General features: G+C 44.2%; 1 protein-coding gene across 1 annotated transcript in view; it reads left to right on the top strand.

The window, feature by feature from the left end:
* The first annotated feature begins 7,490 nt into the window (after positions 1-7,490).
* The window catches only part of LOC140686649 (serine/threonine-protein kinase Nek10-like), a 257,489-nt gene continuing 247,292 nt past the window's right edge, over positions 7,491-17,687 (top strand). The window contains exons 1-3 of the mRNA XM_072940852.1: positions 7,491-7,627; positions 8,321-8,448; positions 8,967-9,039. Coding sequence (XP_072796953.1) covers positions 7,491-7,627; positions 8,321-8,448; positions 8,967-9,039 — 338 coding nt within the window. The remainder of the gene's footprint in view (positions 7,628-8,320; positions 8,449-8,966; positions 9,040-17,687) is intronic.

Below are 17,687 nucleotides of genomic sequence, written 5' to 3'. Positions count from 1 at the left end.
AATCTGTTCATTCAAAACTTCCATGTCTAGGAAGGTTGTATGAGTTAATCTGATAAGGAGGAATCTCAGTTCCTTTTTTATAGTGCAGTCTCAGTGTAGCATTTTTGATTCAAATATATATTTTTCCTTCAAGACTGATGAAGCATGTAAAATTCTAGATGCCCTTCCAAGGATTTTCCTGTCTTCCTTCTTTTCTCTTCCTCCTTCCTGTGACTCCCCTGCACTCAAACCATGGGGTTCCCTACATCACTTGGGCTTCAGGCAATGTAGAAAGAATTTGGTTGAAAGTAAATTGGCTGTGGTGATAATATGATCAAATAAAGGAATTACTATAAATGAAACTTTTTCTTCACTGATTTTTAAAAAATTTACTGGTAATTTTCAGGAATTTTTACATTGGTTTTTGTTTGTATAAACATTTTAACATATTTAAAATTTTTTCCTTTTGTTCCCCTGTTTATTTGGTATTTTATTTAATTCATTCTCAGCTATTGTAGCTATTTTACAGTAAAATGGGGCTGCTTAAGTTGTTTAGGTAAATAATAGTGAGTGGTGGTACAGTAATTGTTGAACTAGAAGCATATCTCCAGTATGGTAAATAAAAAATTAGTTACTATACATATATATATATATATATATATATATATATATACACACACACACACATACACACACATATATGTAATGACCCTATTCGAAATAGAATATCTGAAAAAATTGTCAAATCTGGCAGGCTTCGTGGACTAAAAATTAACTAGAGATTCAAGGATGGTGAATAGAGATAAACAAAAAAACCACAACAAAACCCCTTATCTTGGAAGATTTCAAAACTTGTGTGTTGTTTTGCTTTTCTTTTTTTAATTGAAGTATAGTCTATTTACAATGTGTTAGTTTCTGGTGTACAATGTAGTGATTCCGTTATACATATATATGTATATGTATATATTCCTTTTCATATTCTTTTTAAAAAACTTACTGATTAAAGTTTTCTTCTATTGTTTCTTTATTACAAAAGCAGTGTGTTCTGTTACCTGAAATAAACTGCCAGATATTTCTGCATCAAAGATGAGTTTATTCTGGATCAGCAGAGAATTACACTTTTGGGTCCACAAGCATGGTGGGTCACGTGCTAGTCCCAGCATACCAAGGGAAGGAGAAGGCTTTTACAGAGCAGAAAGGGAGGTGGGAGGGCTGCGGTATACAGAGCCCAGGGCTTTTCATGGGCTGAGTCCTTGCCTGGAAGGAGAAGTCTTTCTTCCTCCTGTTGGGCTCTGCTGTCCTCACAGGGTGTGAGAGCTCCCCCTTGTGATCGCTCAGCTCTATTTAATTATGGTTTCTGTATATTAATTTTTACATTATTCCCTTTTGATCAAAGTACCATTGTGGTACTGAAAGTACCACTAATTGAGTCAGGTTTTCTAGTTTCACTTTTTTTTTTTTTGGCCCTCAAAGTCAGGAAGGACTTTTCCTAGGTGTGATTTCTCATGTCAGAGGGAAAGTACACAGATCGGAAACTCATTAAGGTCACATTCGAGTAACAAGGAGGGGCAGGAAGGAGAACTTGCAGCCATCTTTTAGTCTAAAGCCCGTATGTCATCAAGACCACGGACACTGGAGATAATCTGATACATGGTGATTTTCAGTATCCTCTGTGTATGCTCTTGTTATATGAGTAAAATTACTGTATTTCCTTAGCTATGGTATCACTTAGTGATGTATATTTTCAAGTTTTGTACTGTCGACTAAAAAAAGACGCACAACCTGAAAGTTGACAATTATGTTTTATTTGGCAGACAAAAGCTGAGGACTTTAGCCCAAGAGACAACCTCTAAGACAGCTCTGAGGAACTGCTCCAAAGAGTTAAGGGGGAGTCAGTGTCTGTGGGGGTTTTTGCGGCAAAGACCAGGTAGTGGGGCATCAAAAGATGACTGTTAATTAAAGGAAACCAGACACCTCAAATTAAGGAATTCAGTGCTTTTCTAGGTATAGGAGGATGAAAGAGTCTGGGCTCATTGAAATCATTCCTTTGACATGCACCGTAGCTGTCTAGGGCTAGTGTCCTGTTCTTTCCCATCCTGCCTCCCCTCGGGGAGCACTGTTGGGGGTGGTGCAGTGGCTGAGGGCTTGGCAGTGGCAACCTGTTTGCCTCCATCCCTCAGGGCAAGGATAGTGGTTGATGACTTGATGACCACAGCATCCTTTGTTTGCTGATGTGGCTGCAACATCTTTCATTCATAATTAACACATTTTGATGGAATCCAGTGTTTATCATGACTCCCTCTGCTGCCCCTCGGTGGGGTACAGCAGGGCAAGCCCGGTGAAGGACACAGGTCATTGAAGGGGCGCCGAGAGATTAGTGAAGTGGGGGATCAGTGTGTGCGGAGGCTTATGTAGAGGTGTTTGAGTAAGGTTTGAGTTAACAGCAAGAGTTTGAACTCCAACTTCTACACCAGCGACTCTGCTGCCTGCTTCCCTGAGAAACTAGGAGCCATTGTGGCGGCACTTCCACAAGCTTTGCTTCCATGTCTTCCCAGCTCCCTGTGCTCCAGTAGAAGGGGGTACGAGAGGATGGTCACGCCCCAAGTCTTGGGCGAGTCCCTGGGACAGGCCGCCGAGTGAGGGTCCTTGGCTTCGTCCAGGAAAGAATTCAAGAGCGGGCCACAGGAGAGTGAAAGTAGCTTTATTCAGGGAGAGGCACACTCCGTACACAGAGTGTGGGCCGTCTCAGAAGGCCAGCGAGGCCGCCCCCGTGTATGGGGTTGTTAGTTTTCATGGGCTGGATAATTTCATGGGCTGACACGTGGGAGGATTAGTCCAACTATTTGGGGGAAAGGGTGGGTGGATTTCCAGGAATTGGGCCACCGCCCATCTTTTGGCCTTCAGGCACCCTCGGAACTGTCATGGCACCTGTGGGAGTGTCATTTAGCATGTTAATGTACTACAGTGAGTGTCTAATGAGGCTCAAGGTCACTCAGAGTCAAATCTTCCACCATCTTGGGCCCGGTTGGTTCTGGCCAGTGTTCGTCGTGTCCTCAATGGCTGTGTTGTTCCTTTAGTGATCCTGCCCTGCCCCCTTCCCCCGTCCCACCTGCACCCTTGGCCCTGCATGACGTGCGCTCCTGCAGTCCTCATGGAGGCCAGTCCCCTGCTGTGTCTCCATGTCCTGCAGGCCAACCCTCTTCACGCTGCATCACTAGTTTCTCCACCTCCACTGACTCATGCCTGTGCATCAGCCAGCATACTGCCATTTTTCCCTATCTTAAAAAACAAGCACACTCAACATTCTTCTCTTTCTTTTCCAGCTACTAACCCACTTTTCTCTGTACTTTCATAACAAAACTGTCTGGAAGAGAGGACTTGGCACATAGTAGGTGCTCAGGAAACAGTTGCTCAGTGACGGAACATGTGAAGGCAATTAAGGGAGGAAGGCTTCTGTGATAATCCAGGGGTGGGCTGATATGAGCCTCACATTAACGAGAATAAAAGAGAAAGGGGCTGTGGAGGGGAAGGGGGTATACGGAAAATCTCCATAAATTCCTCTCAGTGTTGCTGTAAACTTAAAGGGCTCTAAAAAATGAATAAGTCTTCAAAATGTGAGAAGTAGTCTATAAACTTTAAAGGAAAACTTAAATTCTTGGTGACTTCTTTCACATACAGCTGACCCTTGAACAACACGTGTTTGAGCTGTGTGAGTCCACTTACAGTCAGGTTTTATTCACTCCATGCATACCCCAGTACTGCCCACCTGGTTGGCTGAGCCCAAGTGTGCGGACCTGCAGGTACTGAGAACTGACTATAAATTAAATACAGATTTTGGACTGTGCAGAGGGCTTTACTCCTAAGCCCTGTGTTGTTCAAGGGACACCAGTATGAGTAACATAGGAGAGGAAGTAGCCTGTAATTGTAATTGTTGGGACCATGGATGGATATACTTAATAGAAGTGATTCGTTGTCTTTCTTCAGATATTTTAATTTTCAATCTATCACGTATCTTTTCTTCTAAGAATAAGAGACTCTGTCATCTGAGTATTACGTCTCCTTGTTGACAGGGTAATTGTCTAAGATTTCTGCCTGAGGGTTGATGAGTAATACTAGGCTTGAGTAGAACTTGTTCATGTTCACTTTGATTTCTAATTACAATGGCAAGTTGTCTGAGGGCTAGAAAGAGGCGACCCCGAGTATAAGCTTGTGTAGAGGAGAACTCCAGTGCTATGGTGGCCCCAGCAGCAGCTCACAAAACAGCGTGAGCTCCCCCCAGGCCCTAAGCATCACAGATGACCTGGACACGAGGCACACTTTGCAGGAATCCCCTCAGTAGGTAGGTTGTTTTTCCAGCCCTCCCTTCTTGTTCTTTCTTTTTAATTTGGAACCATATTTTATTTGATTTGGGGTGCTTCCTCAAACAGCTGTGGAGTGGGCATTTGTCATATTTTTGGCTGTCCTGAAGACCTTTGAACGCCTTTTCTGTATTTGGGGAGCTTCCTACTTTTTGAATGTCCTCTCGTTAAAGAAGGCACCAGAAAGAAAAGTGTTCTTTTAGCTGCCCTTGCAGCTGTACCAGGTGGCTACCATGTGGCCTCAGCAAGACTTGGATCTGCAGGTGGTGAATGGGAGAGAACATGAGCTGGGCGGAGTCCAGTTTGGAGGCAGGGCAAGGGCGGTGGTGGAAGACGGTGGTATTGGCGTCCTGGTGTCTGCTGTCCAGTGTCAGTGGTGAAGGCTGTGCCGGGGAGACATTCTCACTGAAAAGCCCCCAAGGCTGGCTCTTGGGTCCTCCCAGAAACCCTGTGAGTCCCCTAACGGCATTTAGTAAGTGCCTTTTCTGCGTAAATGAGCTTCCATGCCTCTGTGGGATAAGGTGCAGTACTAATAGATTTTAATTTCAAAAAGAACAAAAGAAAAGAAGATGCATCAGGAATACACACATTCTCCGACTCCCTCCTCCCCAACCCCAGTGGGAGGGAGATGCAGAAATGCTGGTGGCTCTCTCTGTATTTATTGCTAATTTTAACAAGTAGCGTTTTCTGAGCACAAGGCATTCTCTGGCATAATAACTTCAGCAGTTGTATGAGAAGGACTGTCGTTGTCCCATTGTTAGATGGGACAGAAGGAAGTTAAATACCTAGTCTTATCCTGAGTTCCACAGAAAATGGAGCACAAATGCTAGCCCTTTTTTGGGAGGTGGTGGTCCCAGGGCATTGAGAGTGAGATGAATTGAGAAACAAGGAAGGGAAGGGAGGTCACAATACAGTGTGGTGTGATGCCAAGCTGGCCACAGCTTCAGTAGAAACCACCAGTTACTTGGTCAAGGGGCATGTCTCTGGGTGGATCTTAAGGCACATGTGTGCATTAGAAGAATCCATTGGGGGAAATAAGGGGGGAAAACTCATCTCTGTTTCTCATTGGTCAGAGTTTGTCCGTAGGCCCTAACTTCTCCATACTTTCGGGTTGTATTCCCCACCCCTCCTGGCAGTGTTGTGGGGCAGGGTCACCTATGGCCAGGGTCACCTATGGCCAGAGTCACCCTGTAGAGCAGGTGACCTCCAACTGGGTGCAGAAGCTGCTGGAGCTTTCATCAAGGCTACCAAGAGGAAATCCAGAATTCACCCGGGGGAGCCAGACAGCTGTCCTTGTTAGGAAACGGGGCTCTCTACTGGATAAGCTGGGGGGTGTCCAGGAGGCAGGTGGACCAGGACAGATCAGGAATGGACATGCAGGTACATCCCTCTCATCTCTATCTCCATCACCATACGGTATTTTCCCCGCTCGTCTATGTCTGTGTCTCTGTTTCCTCTTCTCATTAAGACACTAGTCATCTGGATTAGGGCCCACCTCAATCAAGTATGAACTCATCTTAACCCGATTACATCTGCAAAGACCCTATCTCCAAATGAGGTCACATTCATAGGTATCAGGATTAAGGACTTCAACCCACAGCAGCATCTCCATAACATTCGGGTTGTTTTTGAGGCAGTAAGGCTGTCATGCCCAATAAGCAACCCAAATATGTTGTGGGAGCCCCGGGGGAGAGAGGCTCATGGGCATCTAGGCGGGACTGGCTGTGAAGCAGACAAGTACTGAGCTAGACCTTGAGGGGCCACAGCACTTCAGGGGCAGACTCAGTGGGAGCAAGCCCTGGAGAGGTTTGGGAGGAGCAGGCAAAGAGGAGGGAGAAGAAAGAGAGCCAAGGGAAACTAGAGTCAGACAAGACACGAGAAAGTGTCCGAGGAGGAGCACAGTGCTTTTCCTAGGTCACAGCATCCTGTATGCAGAAGGGCCAAGCATTGAGAATTGTCACTTTCATGGGATGATTTCATGACTCAATGGAAAGGACCAAAGGACACCCCTTAGATCTGCAGATAGGCAGTGATTACCAGGAGTGGTTTTGGGGGAATAGTAAGGGCTTTGGGGTTGGGGGGGAGGTGACAAGCAGTCACAGGTAGAACCAGCAACAGCTCATGGAGAAGTGTGCTGTGAACTGTGAGAATGAGGGTGGTGGTGAGAGGCCAGCAGAGCTGAGGATGCTGGTGTCCAGAGCAGAAGAAGCCACTGATGGTGAGAGGTAAAGAGGGGAGAGAGGGCATGTATCTGTGGAACAAGTGAGAAATCAAGACCCCTGCTTCAACAAAGTGCCTTCGTTCTGATGTCGTCTGAACAGTGAGGGGGCTTTTACACATTATTTAATATGAAGAGAGTTTTAGAATATTTTTGAAAACTATTGAATTAGATATTCCAGCTCTTTTAAAAAATCTGTTATTAGCTGTAGCTCTACACAGAGTAATTTATAGGAAAAGATTGAATAAACACATTCAGAGAATCCAGATTTATTTAAAGTCATGTTTTCAAAAGGACATCGAGAGGAATAACGATTATAGCTGTAATTTATTTGCATTTCAGTTCCTAAATATCCCTTATAATTTGGATACATCTAAATTTCGCCTTTAAATATTGACTTGCATTAGAAAAAGTTTCTCAGCACTGGCCTAGTAAAAACACTTGTTTAGGGTTTTTACACCAAAATGAGATTTTTAATACTGGTTTGTTTTTTCAAGCTCTCTGCATAAGTAAATTTACTGATCATGATAGATTTTTGAAAAAATACATGTGCTGTTTATCATTATGAAATAAATTCATGACGGTTGGAAGAATTTGAAAAGTATATAAATGTATCACGAATTTAGAATCATGTTATTCTGCCACCTATCCCTAAGCATTATTTTGGTTTTTTTTAATTCTTTTTTACTGTGAAATATTTCATTAGTTAATAAACATCCATTTATACACACTGGTTTCAATATATTCTAGCTATATTATATCTACTTAGGAAAAATGTTTTGAAGAAGTTATGCTATGTATTCATTCAATTGAAGACCCCTCCCCATTGTATTTCCTCTTCCTCCCCAGAGGTGATCACTACCCTGAAGTTGACATATACCCTTTCTGTCTGGGTTTTCATGCTTCTGTAATGTGCGTAACCATTCATTAACATTATGCAGAAGTGTCACCAGCAGTTGAACGGTCTACCTCAGCCAGACCCTCACAAGGTGGTCTCAGCCCAGGCTCTGGCGGGTGGCCCCGCCAAGGCCTCCGGGCACCGATCAGAGGCACCTGGTCTGGGAGCGCAGCTGTGACTGTGCACGTGGCTGACTGGGGTTGACAGGGAAGCCAAGTTCGTTACTGCAACTCCCTCCGGGACCTGTGGGATACTGGCAGAGTGCGACGTCTGGTGTGGGGAGGGCAGGTTCCTCCCAGGAGATGTGCCAGGCAAAGCCTGTGGTTGGACCCGAAAGATCACACACAGGATTTGGCCCGGAGCTGTATCCCTTAATATGGCAACTCTGTGTTCAACTTTTTAAGAACTGCCTAACTGTTTTCCAATAGGCTGCACCATTTTACATTCCCATCAGCAGTGTATGAGGATTCCAATCTCTCATCTTTTTTTTTAAACAACTTTATTCTGGTATGATTCCTGTACAGTAAACTACACATATTTCAGATGTACAGCTTGATGAATTTTGATAGATGTCTACACCTATGAAACCATCGCCACAATCAAGATAGTTAACATTTCCATCACTCCTCGAGAGGTGTTTATGCAGTTCATTGTTATTTGTGGCTTAAAATAAAATTGCTTAGTTGTGCTGCTCAACTCACCTAGTCTGAGAGTATTCAAAGACACTTTTTAGTATGTTATTTGAATTAGTGACCCAGAGTTGTTTTTTTTTTTTTTGCGTCTCCAACTATAGCTTGAAAGTGGAAATTTTTCCCGTGCTGACTTCTTCCTTTTTCACTGTTCATGACCATCGTCATTTTCCCGCAGCCCCAAGGTGCTGAAGAGTGAGCTGTATGGGGAGAAGGCGGACATCTGGGCAGCAGGCTGCATCCTTTATCAGATGGTGACTCTGAGCCCTCCCTTCTACAGCACCAACATGCTCTCCCTGCCTACAAAGTTAAGCAAACTTGGGAGGCAGGCAGGATCTCATGTTGCCAAATCTACCATTCCTTTTCTTCTCAGATAGAACCTTTGTGATTTGAATGCAACTGTCGATGAAAAGAGGTATAGTTTTATTAGCCGCTTGACCCAGTTTATTTTTTGTTTCTTCCAAATCTGCATCTTGTCCTGTGGCCCACATTCCCCTATAATTGTCTTCAATTTATCCTAGAAAATTATCAAAATAAATATACCACTTTGCTTTTATTCTTAATTGTGTTTTGGACTACCCTCAACCCAGCATATTATATTATCCTGCACATCATTATGAACGTGAGGTTAACTTTAAGTCAGCTTGAAAAATACAATTTTTTGCTCAGAAACTTTCAATTTATATGAATTTTTCTGTTTTGTTTCTGATGAAAATGTGTGCACGAGGTTATGATGCTTGTTGAGTAACTCTAGTTTTGTGGCCAAGGACCACCACCTAGAGGCACCATGGGTCCTTTACGTCCATCACTGTCCTCTGTTTGGCAGATCGTGGAGGCAGTGTATGAACCAGTGCCAGAAGTCATCTACTCTGAAAAGGTGACCACCACCATCAGCAGGTAATTTTGTCTCACAACTGCGAACCTGTCGGGATTACCAAGAAATACCTCACAAAGTCACTATGTAAATATTTACAAAGAGGAAGGGATCCCAAAGAACCCAAGCCTAGAAAAACGTTTGTGCATCACCAATCACGGGGACCATTTGGAAGTCACCCAAGTGTCCAAAAAGACGTAGGACATTGACTTGACATACTGCGACCATTAGATAGATGATTCAGAAGACTTTGTATCAGCCTGTGAAACAAGTGTGATCTGAAGCTTAGGAAAACAAACAAAGACAAAAATAGGTGTAGATGTGAAAAAAGGCTGGGCAAGAACACTGGAAACTAAAAAAGGCCACATCAGATGATAACATTACAAGCATTTTTTTATTCCTATTTTTAAGTTGGTAATATTCTATTTTTAAGTTGATAATGTTATATAATAATTTCTCAAAGAAAGTCAGAAAGAAGTGCTCCAGCTAGCCCGGTAGGAGGAGTGCAATGAAAGTCCTTATCCCTTTGGAGTCTCAAAGTTCGGTCCCCACAGGGCTTGTCCCAGCTGACCTCGCCCTTGCTCTCTGCCCCCTCCACCCCAGCCACAGGGAGCCCCTGTGCGTCCCAGCAAGCACCCTCCCTCTGGCCCGTCTCTCCTCCCCTTCCCCTCCACCCCATTCTCTTCCCTCTGATACACGTGTGGCAGAGACACTCTCTTCCTCTGGGTCGCTGCTGAGATTGGAGCTCTGTGTTACCGGGGTGCCTTGAGGCCCCCCAGCCTCCCAGCACTTGCCCGCTTTGCAGAGTTCATGGACCCCACCACCCCTAACATAATACTTGTGCCTGCGGCCTTGTTTCTTTGTTGTCTCTCTTCCCCACCAAAAGGAAAACTCCACAAAAGTAGGGGCTTTTTAAGCTTACTTTACAGCTGTTCAGTGCCCAGGGTGATGCCCAGTGCAAAGCAGACGCTTAACAATTGGCTGGTTGTATGCATGAGTGACCTTTACCTGCCTGACTGTTACTTCTGGACCATCTTCTGTTCTTAAGTTGGCCCCAGAGTATTACTCCGCCCCATCAAGATGAGTCAGATCCTTATTATTGTAATAGAAATCCGAGGGTCGCCTCAGATAGAATCTTCATCCGTCCCCTGGCCAGTTCCTTTCAGACTCAGTTCTGTGTCTGTCCTCACTCAGCGCCATCTCTGATGGAATGGAATAGACACGCTGCCATGGCTGCACCCCTTCCCTCTGGCTTCCCCTCCCAGCCCATTGTTCAGGCATAATGGATACTCCTCATATGTTCGTAGGATTGTATCTTGAATCCTTCCTCGCTCAGCACGACGCTGCCCTATGTCCTAAGCACCTCAGGCCCAGCAGTGGCTGAGTTTCACTAACTGTGGACTCTGAGCAAAGAGTCTGACTATTTTCTCTCCACCTGTTTCCTCATCTGATAAAGTGGAGATCACAGCAGTACCAGCCTCATCAGGCTGGTGTGGTGATTATACAAAGTAACACGTGCAAATCACTTAGCACGGAGCGTGGCCGCGGATAATCTGGAGCCATGCTGGCAGTTCTAATTTTTAATGTCCTGGCAAGTGAGCTCACATCCCTTTCTAAATCATCTGAATTCCATGTTTACCAGATCTGCCCTGTTGCTAATGAATCCAGACAACATTTTTAAACTGTTCGTCTCCTGTTCTCTGCTATTTGCTTTCTGGGAAATGCCTTAAAAATTCAGGAAGTCTCCAGAGATGTCAAGACAGGAGAACCAAACTGACTCATTGAAGCTCTCCTTTTCTTAGGTATTTGAGTGCCACGAAGACTAGGGGAAAATAGTGTGGAGAAAAAGTACAGAGACCTTGTTCTGACCTTGTGGCACTGGGCAGACAGGGCCATCACTTGCTCCTGATCATCCCCTTGGCTGTTGGTATCCACACCTCTTAGCAGAGTCAGCATTAGATCCCAGCATTATCATGAAATGCTTAAGAACTGTAGTAGGTTCTAGAATCAAGTGGATTCTAATCCCCTCATCCACTCACCTTAAACTTCCTGAGCCCCACTCTTCCCATCTGTCATGTGTGGGTAGCAGTAGTAACCACTCACGGGCTTGCTTTGAAGCCAGAATAGGATCGGGCTTCTGATGCTCTTAGCACGGTACCCAGCACGTAGTAACTCCTCCATAAAATTAGGTATTGGCATTATTAATAATATTATTTATGGAATGAAGCATATAAAAATTAAGATGTATTTGATGAAGGATGGTAAAGGGGGAAATGAGATTACAGAAGGACTTGGTGTAGTCTGGGGATCGGGGAAAGTTTCTCTGAAGAAAGGGCATATAATCTGAGACCCAGACATTCACTAACTCTCACTGAGCAGAGCGGAGTAAGCACTTCACAGACCCGTGTCTCTGAAGGCTTTCCTCAGTGGGACAGCTTGTTGGTCTGAAGAACTGGAAGAAATTGGAGATGCAGCACATCAAGCAAAGGAGAAAACAGACAGCGAGTGGGTCTGGGAGGCTGCCAGGGGCCAGGGTTGACTAGCTGCTGTAGGCCACGTCGAGGTCTTGAATTTTTATCTCCAGCACTAAGGAGTGGACTGAAGGGCTATTAACGGGTTGAGACATAGTGAAGATTTCTTCTTCAGCAAGGACCATCCTGGCTGAACTCTAGGGAATAGAGCAAGGGGTGTGAGAAGGGAGGGAAAAGCAGGTCCACCTGTGCTGAGTGGTGATGGCAGCTTTGACTGGACTGGTGGTGGTGTTGATGGAGAGAAGTGGGGTTGTTTCGCTGTGCGTTGAAAGTTGAGTCAACAAGTGTTGGAGTACCGTTATACAAGGATGACAAAATACTTCAGTTAACTGGGAAAATGGAATGACACTGAGAATATGAAAACACCTGGATTTGTGATGTGGAACTTCAGCAAATGGCACCAAGCCCATGGAGTGGAAGTTCTGGGGAGGCCAGGGTTAGCTCACCATTAGGAAGTGTGTGTCAGAATTAGAGGTTCCATAGTGGAGCAGGCTGCCGGGTGGGTGGTGAGTCCCCTGTCAACCAGGCTGTTTAAGAGGATGGACGATCACCAGTAGGGGACAATGCAGTAAATGTTTTGAGTACACTTCTAATTCAAAATATTAGGATGCCCATAATTAGTAGGAACTCAGCCTGAAATTTTATGACTGACTACAAATTCAGATTGCAGCATGCAGCCTGTAACAGATACAGTGTTCACTGAAAATTGTTCAAGACTCAGTGCCTGGGTTCATATCCCAAATTTTATCTTTAGAAAATTTGACATACAACCAAAACCCATTGTGAGTTGCATGCAGTTACATATTCCAATTGCTTTGGATTTGTAGTCTTTAAAAATTAAATTTAAAGAGAACTAGGGAACAAAGTCAATTTCCCATTTTCTTAGTTTCTAAGCAGGCTTTTAAATTGGGAGAATTACTTGGTAGCCCGGAAGAGTCTGGGGCAGAAAATACATTTTTTGTTGCTCTACCCAACAACAGCATTGCTGTTTCTGCCTTCCAGTCCACTGTTAAGAGAGTGTTTACTTTTTAAAAAGGAAGAACATTTCCTTTTATGCACAAAATATCCCAGTTGCCTAAGTTTTCTCTTTCTACACCTGGTTGCATAAGCCGTCTGGCGCTTTGTGCCAAAGGCAATCATAATGCCATGGCAGTGAATGCCTTCAGCTTGTTCTAAGGACACGTGGATCTTTACATTTTCACCATCCATTCAACTCTTTGTTTCTTAGAACATGAAATGTTTACAGTTGAACGTTATTTCCACCTGGTCTCTCACCACAGAGCGGAGACAAAGTGGGTAGGATGAGTGCAACATCCCAGATTTTTTTTTAGAATGTGACATTTTATTTGATTAGAGCATCATTAATGCATTCGGTTGCTCCTCAGAATTCCTCTGAAATATCCAAGCAGGGAGGCATTTCAGAACAATGAGGCTGAACTGGACCTTCCGGTAGGAGATGCCCCTGAGATTCCAAAATGCTGTGCCCAAATATTTTAGATTAGGGACAGGTAAATTCTTAGATGCTCACTCATCGGTTCGTTCATTTGTTCATTAATTCATTCACTTGCTGAATACCCATCAAGACCCAGACTCCATTTTACATGCTGGGGGGTCCATGGTGAAGGAGACAGGCCCCTCCTCTCCAGAAGTTTCCAGTTTCTGGTGGTGAAACAGACTGAACTATACAATGATTGTAGTAGTTTTAAGGACTTAAATATACACAGACAATGGGAACGTGAAAGGGGGACAGTAAGTCTGTCTGAAGATGGTCCAAGAAGCCTTCCTGATGAGGTTTGGAAGAGAGGGATGAGCAGATATGGCAAGTCTTTTGTGAAAGAATAGATACAGTCAGCAAAACGCAAATTTAAGCAGAGGCGGGCACACAGGAAGGTGCTAGGCTGGTCGGCAAAGGTCGTGGAGGAGCTTTCGGTGTGTTGCTGGTAGGGAGAAGTGGGGCTCAGGCTGTGGAAGGAGGTAAGGCCAGCTGAAGAGGGGCTGGGATGGCATGCCAGGAATTTTCCTTTTGTCCTCTTGGGCCCTGAGGGGCTGCTGAGGAGTTCTGAGTAGAGGCGTATGGTGGTCAGTTTTGGAGTATTCAGTTTACAGTATGAGTCAGAGGTGGACAAGAGACATGTCTGTCATCTAGCAGACGGTGTCAGTGGTCCAAACAGGTGATGATGAAATGGGCCATAGCTGTGGGATCAGAGGGAAGGACCCGGATCCCAGAAACACTGAGGAGGCAGAAGCGACCGAAGCTGGTGTGGGTTCAGCGAGGGAGGGGGTGGAAGAGAAAGGAAGTTGTGTATTTTCTTTTTAACTTATTGAGCGTTTACAGCGTGCCAGCACTTTACAGAGATGGCTTCATTTCATCAACATACCAGCTTGATGTGGTAGATACTACGATTATCCCATTTTGCTGATAGGCTGTCTGAGACATAGAAGCTAAAGCTTCCCCAAGATCAGAGTGAATAAAGGGGAGCTGAGATTTAACCCCCAGCTCTCTGACTCAGAGCCTGCAGGCCTAACTGTGAGCTAACCTGCATCTCCTGGGTGGCGCCTTTTCCAACGCCAGTGACTACAAACACAGGAAGGGAGTGACTTTGGGTGAGGAGATGACTGAATGCCAGAACAGAGGTCGTTCCGGTTCCCATTTACCATAGTATGTAACTGCATAATGTGTAATACTAGGTTACATTTCCTTTTTTATTAAAAAAAAAAGCTCAGATGATAATTCAACTGATATGACCATGAATCAGTTTAAATACTCATGGACTAAGTCTTGAGAATATCTGCACTGATGAAGGCTTACATGCTGGGCTTTTTGCTCACATGGTATTCATGAGCAACACTTGGGCAGCCAAGTATTTTTATCAGTTTTGTTCTTCTTTTTTTTTTTTTTATCAGCTTTAATCTCTTTTGCCCATAAGTGAAGGTAGATGAGGAACCTGATTTAATTCAAAAGTGAAGTTCAACACTTAACTTATCTTGAGATTATGAGCAAAAAATTAAGAAGCTTGAATACTCGAAATTCTTAGTAGGATTGTCTTTGAATGTGTGAATATGTGGGAAGTGAAGTCTGATGGGGGAGGAACTTACACGTTGGGGGCTTGAACACTAGCTCATGTGTGGTCTGGCCAGCTCCCTGCACTCGGCTTAGACTCTCAGCCATCTGCTCACAGCCCTCCGGGCCTCCGCCTGGCCTCCAGCTCCATCTCCCTCTCCCTGTCCCATCGCTGCTGCCCTCTGCCCAGTGTGGGCATTGGATGTGTCAGCACGGGAGGACTGTGCCAGTTGCTTCCTGTTGGCATGGAGGTTGCAATCTCGTCGGGGTCTCTTGTCTACCAGCAGTTCGAATGCTGGACTGTGGGAAGGGTTATTGACTTCTCCACTCCATCCTGGGGCCCAACAGTTTACCTTATGCACCCCCGAATTATGTAGCTGCCTCTGTCTCCTCAGTCTCTTGCCTTGTTTTCTATATAATAAATGCAGAGACTGAACTTTGTTAGGTAAGAATTCAGCAGAGGCATAAGTGCCTGTGATAACCGTCGTGCAAGCCCACCTTCTTGGAACCTCAGAACAAGTAGCATGAAGATAAAGCACGGAATGATGAAGTAATGACTTGAATTCAGCAAGGTAGCAGGTTACAAGGTTAACGTACAAAAATCAGTTGCATTTCTTTATATTAATGATGAATCAACACAAAAAAGAAAGTAAAGAAACAATCCCCTTTAAAATAGCACCCAAAGTAATAAAATATCTAGGAATAAATCTAACCAAGGAGGTGAAAGAATTATACACAGAAAACTATAAACCATTGATGAAAGAAATTAAAGAAGACTTAAAAAAATGGAAGGATATCTCATGCTGCTGAATTGGAAGACTCAATATTGTTAAAATGGTCACCCTGTCCAAGGCATTCTACAGATTTAATGCAATCCCTATCAAATTACCCAGGGCATATTTCACAGAACTAGAACAAATCATAATAAAATTTATATGGAACCACCAAAGACCTAGAATTGCCAAAGCATTACTGAAGAGAAAGAAAGAGGCTGGAGGAGTAACTCTCCCAGATTTCAGACAATACTTTAGAGCTACAGTCATCAAGACAGCATGGTATTGGTACAAAACCAGACATACGGACCAATGGAACAGAATAGAGAGCCCAGAAATGAACCCAAAAACTTTTGGTCAACTAATCTTCAATAAAGGAGACAAGAATATACAATGGAATAAAGACAGTCTCTTCAGCAAATTGTGTTGGAAAAACTGGACAGCAGCTTGTAAATCAATGAGGCTAGAACACCCCCTTACACCATATACAAAAATCAACTCAAAATGGATCAAAGACTTAACCATAAGACAAGATAAAATAAACCTCCTTGAAGAAAATATAGGCAAAATATTATCTGACATACGTCTCAAAAATGTTCTCCTAGAACAGTCTACTCAAGCAATAGAAAAAAAAGCAAGAATAAATAAATGGGACCCAATGAAATTTACAAGCTCCTGGACAGCAAAGGAAACCATAAGCAAAAAAAAAAAACAACCTACAGAATGGGAGAAAATTTTTGCAAATGATGAAACCAACAATGGCTTGATCTCCAGAATATATAAACAGCTCATATGACTTAATAAGAAAAAATAAACAACCCAATCCAAAAATGGGCAGAAGACCTAAACAAGCAATTCTCCAAGGAAGTAGTACAAATGCTCATAGGCACATGAAAAAATGCTCAGTATCACTAATTATCAGAGAAATGCAAATCAAAACTTCAATGAGGTATCACCTCACACCAGTCAGAATGGCCATCATTCAAAAGTCCACAAATGACAAATGCTGGAGAGGCTGTGGAGAAAGGGGAACCCTCCTACACTGCTGGTGGGAATGCAGTTTGGTGCAGCCACTATGGAAAACAGTGTGGAGATTCCTCAAAAGACTAGGAATAGACTTACCATATGACCCAGGAATCTCGCTCCTGGGCTTATATACAGAAGGAACCCTACTTCAAAATGACACCTGCACCCCGTGTTCATAGTAGCACTATTTACAATACCCAAGACATGGAAACAGCCTAAATGTCCATTGACAGAGCACTGGATAAAGAAGAGGTGGTATATTTATATAGTGGAATGCTATTCAGACAAAAAATGACAATGTAACGCCACTTGCAGGAACATGGATGCTCCAGGAGACTGTCATTTAAGTGAAGAAAGCCAGAAAGAGAAAGAAAAATACCACATGAGTCTCTCATATGTGGAACCTTAAAAAACAAAAAACATAAATGCAAAACAGAAAGAGACTAAGACATAGAATTCAAACTTGTGGTTGCCAAGGGGGCAGGGGGTAGGAAAGAACAGACTGGGATTTCAAAATTTGTAGATACTGACAGGCATCTGTAGAACAGATAAACAAGATTATGCTGCATTACACAGGGAAATATATACAAGATCTTGTGGTAGCTCACAGCAAAAAGAAATAGTGACAATTAATATATGTATGTTCATGTATAACGGAAAATTGTGCTCTACACTGGAATTTGACACAACATTGTAAAATGACTATAAATCAATAAAAAATGTTTAAAAATTTGATTAGAATGGGCGCATTTTACTCACGGTTAATCAACTCAAGAAAGGAGAGAGATATCAAGGTGACAGATTCGGAGGACACTGGCTCCCCTCCCCTCACGAACACATCCCGACTACAACTACACAGAGGGACTCTCACTGACATCAGCCTGGGGACCCGCAGAACAGCTCCCCTGCAGCTGGGGCTGTGAAGAAAGCTTCACACGGATTCTGGCAGAAAGGGGGAAGGGACCTGGTCGGGACCCACACGCAGAAGAGGAGGAGACATCACAGGCTCAGTGTCTCCTTGGGGAGTGAGGGGTCGAGGCTCCGCACTGGGCACCCCAGCCCTGGGGGCCGACACCGGGAAGAGAGACCCCTCAGCCGGTGTGAAAACCAGTGAGGCTCACCAGGGGGCTGTAAGAAACTGAGACTCTGCTCCTGAAGGGCCCGGACCGGCTCTCTCCCAGCCGCAGTGTGGAGGCAGCAGGCAGAGAACTGCCGAGGGCTCCGGCCGGCCCGTCGGGACTGCTGCATCTCCCCCCGGCCCCCACCGGGCTCCTGCCCCA

Source organism: Vicugna pacos, chromosome 17 (genome assembly GCF_048564905.1).
Source record: "Vicugna pacos chromosome 17, VicPac4, whole genome shotgun sequence".
Taxonomy (NCBI): domain Eukaryota; kingdom Metazoa; phylum Chordata; class Mammalia; order Artiodactyla; family Camelidae; genus Vicugna; species Vicugna pacos.
This window is presented reverse-complemented; position numbering and strand designations above follow the sequence as displayed.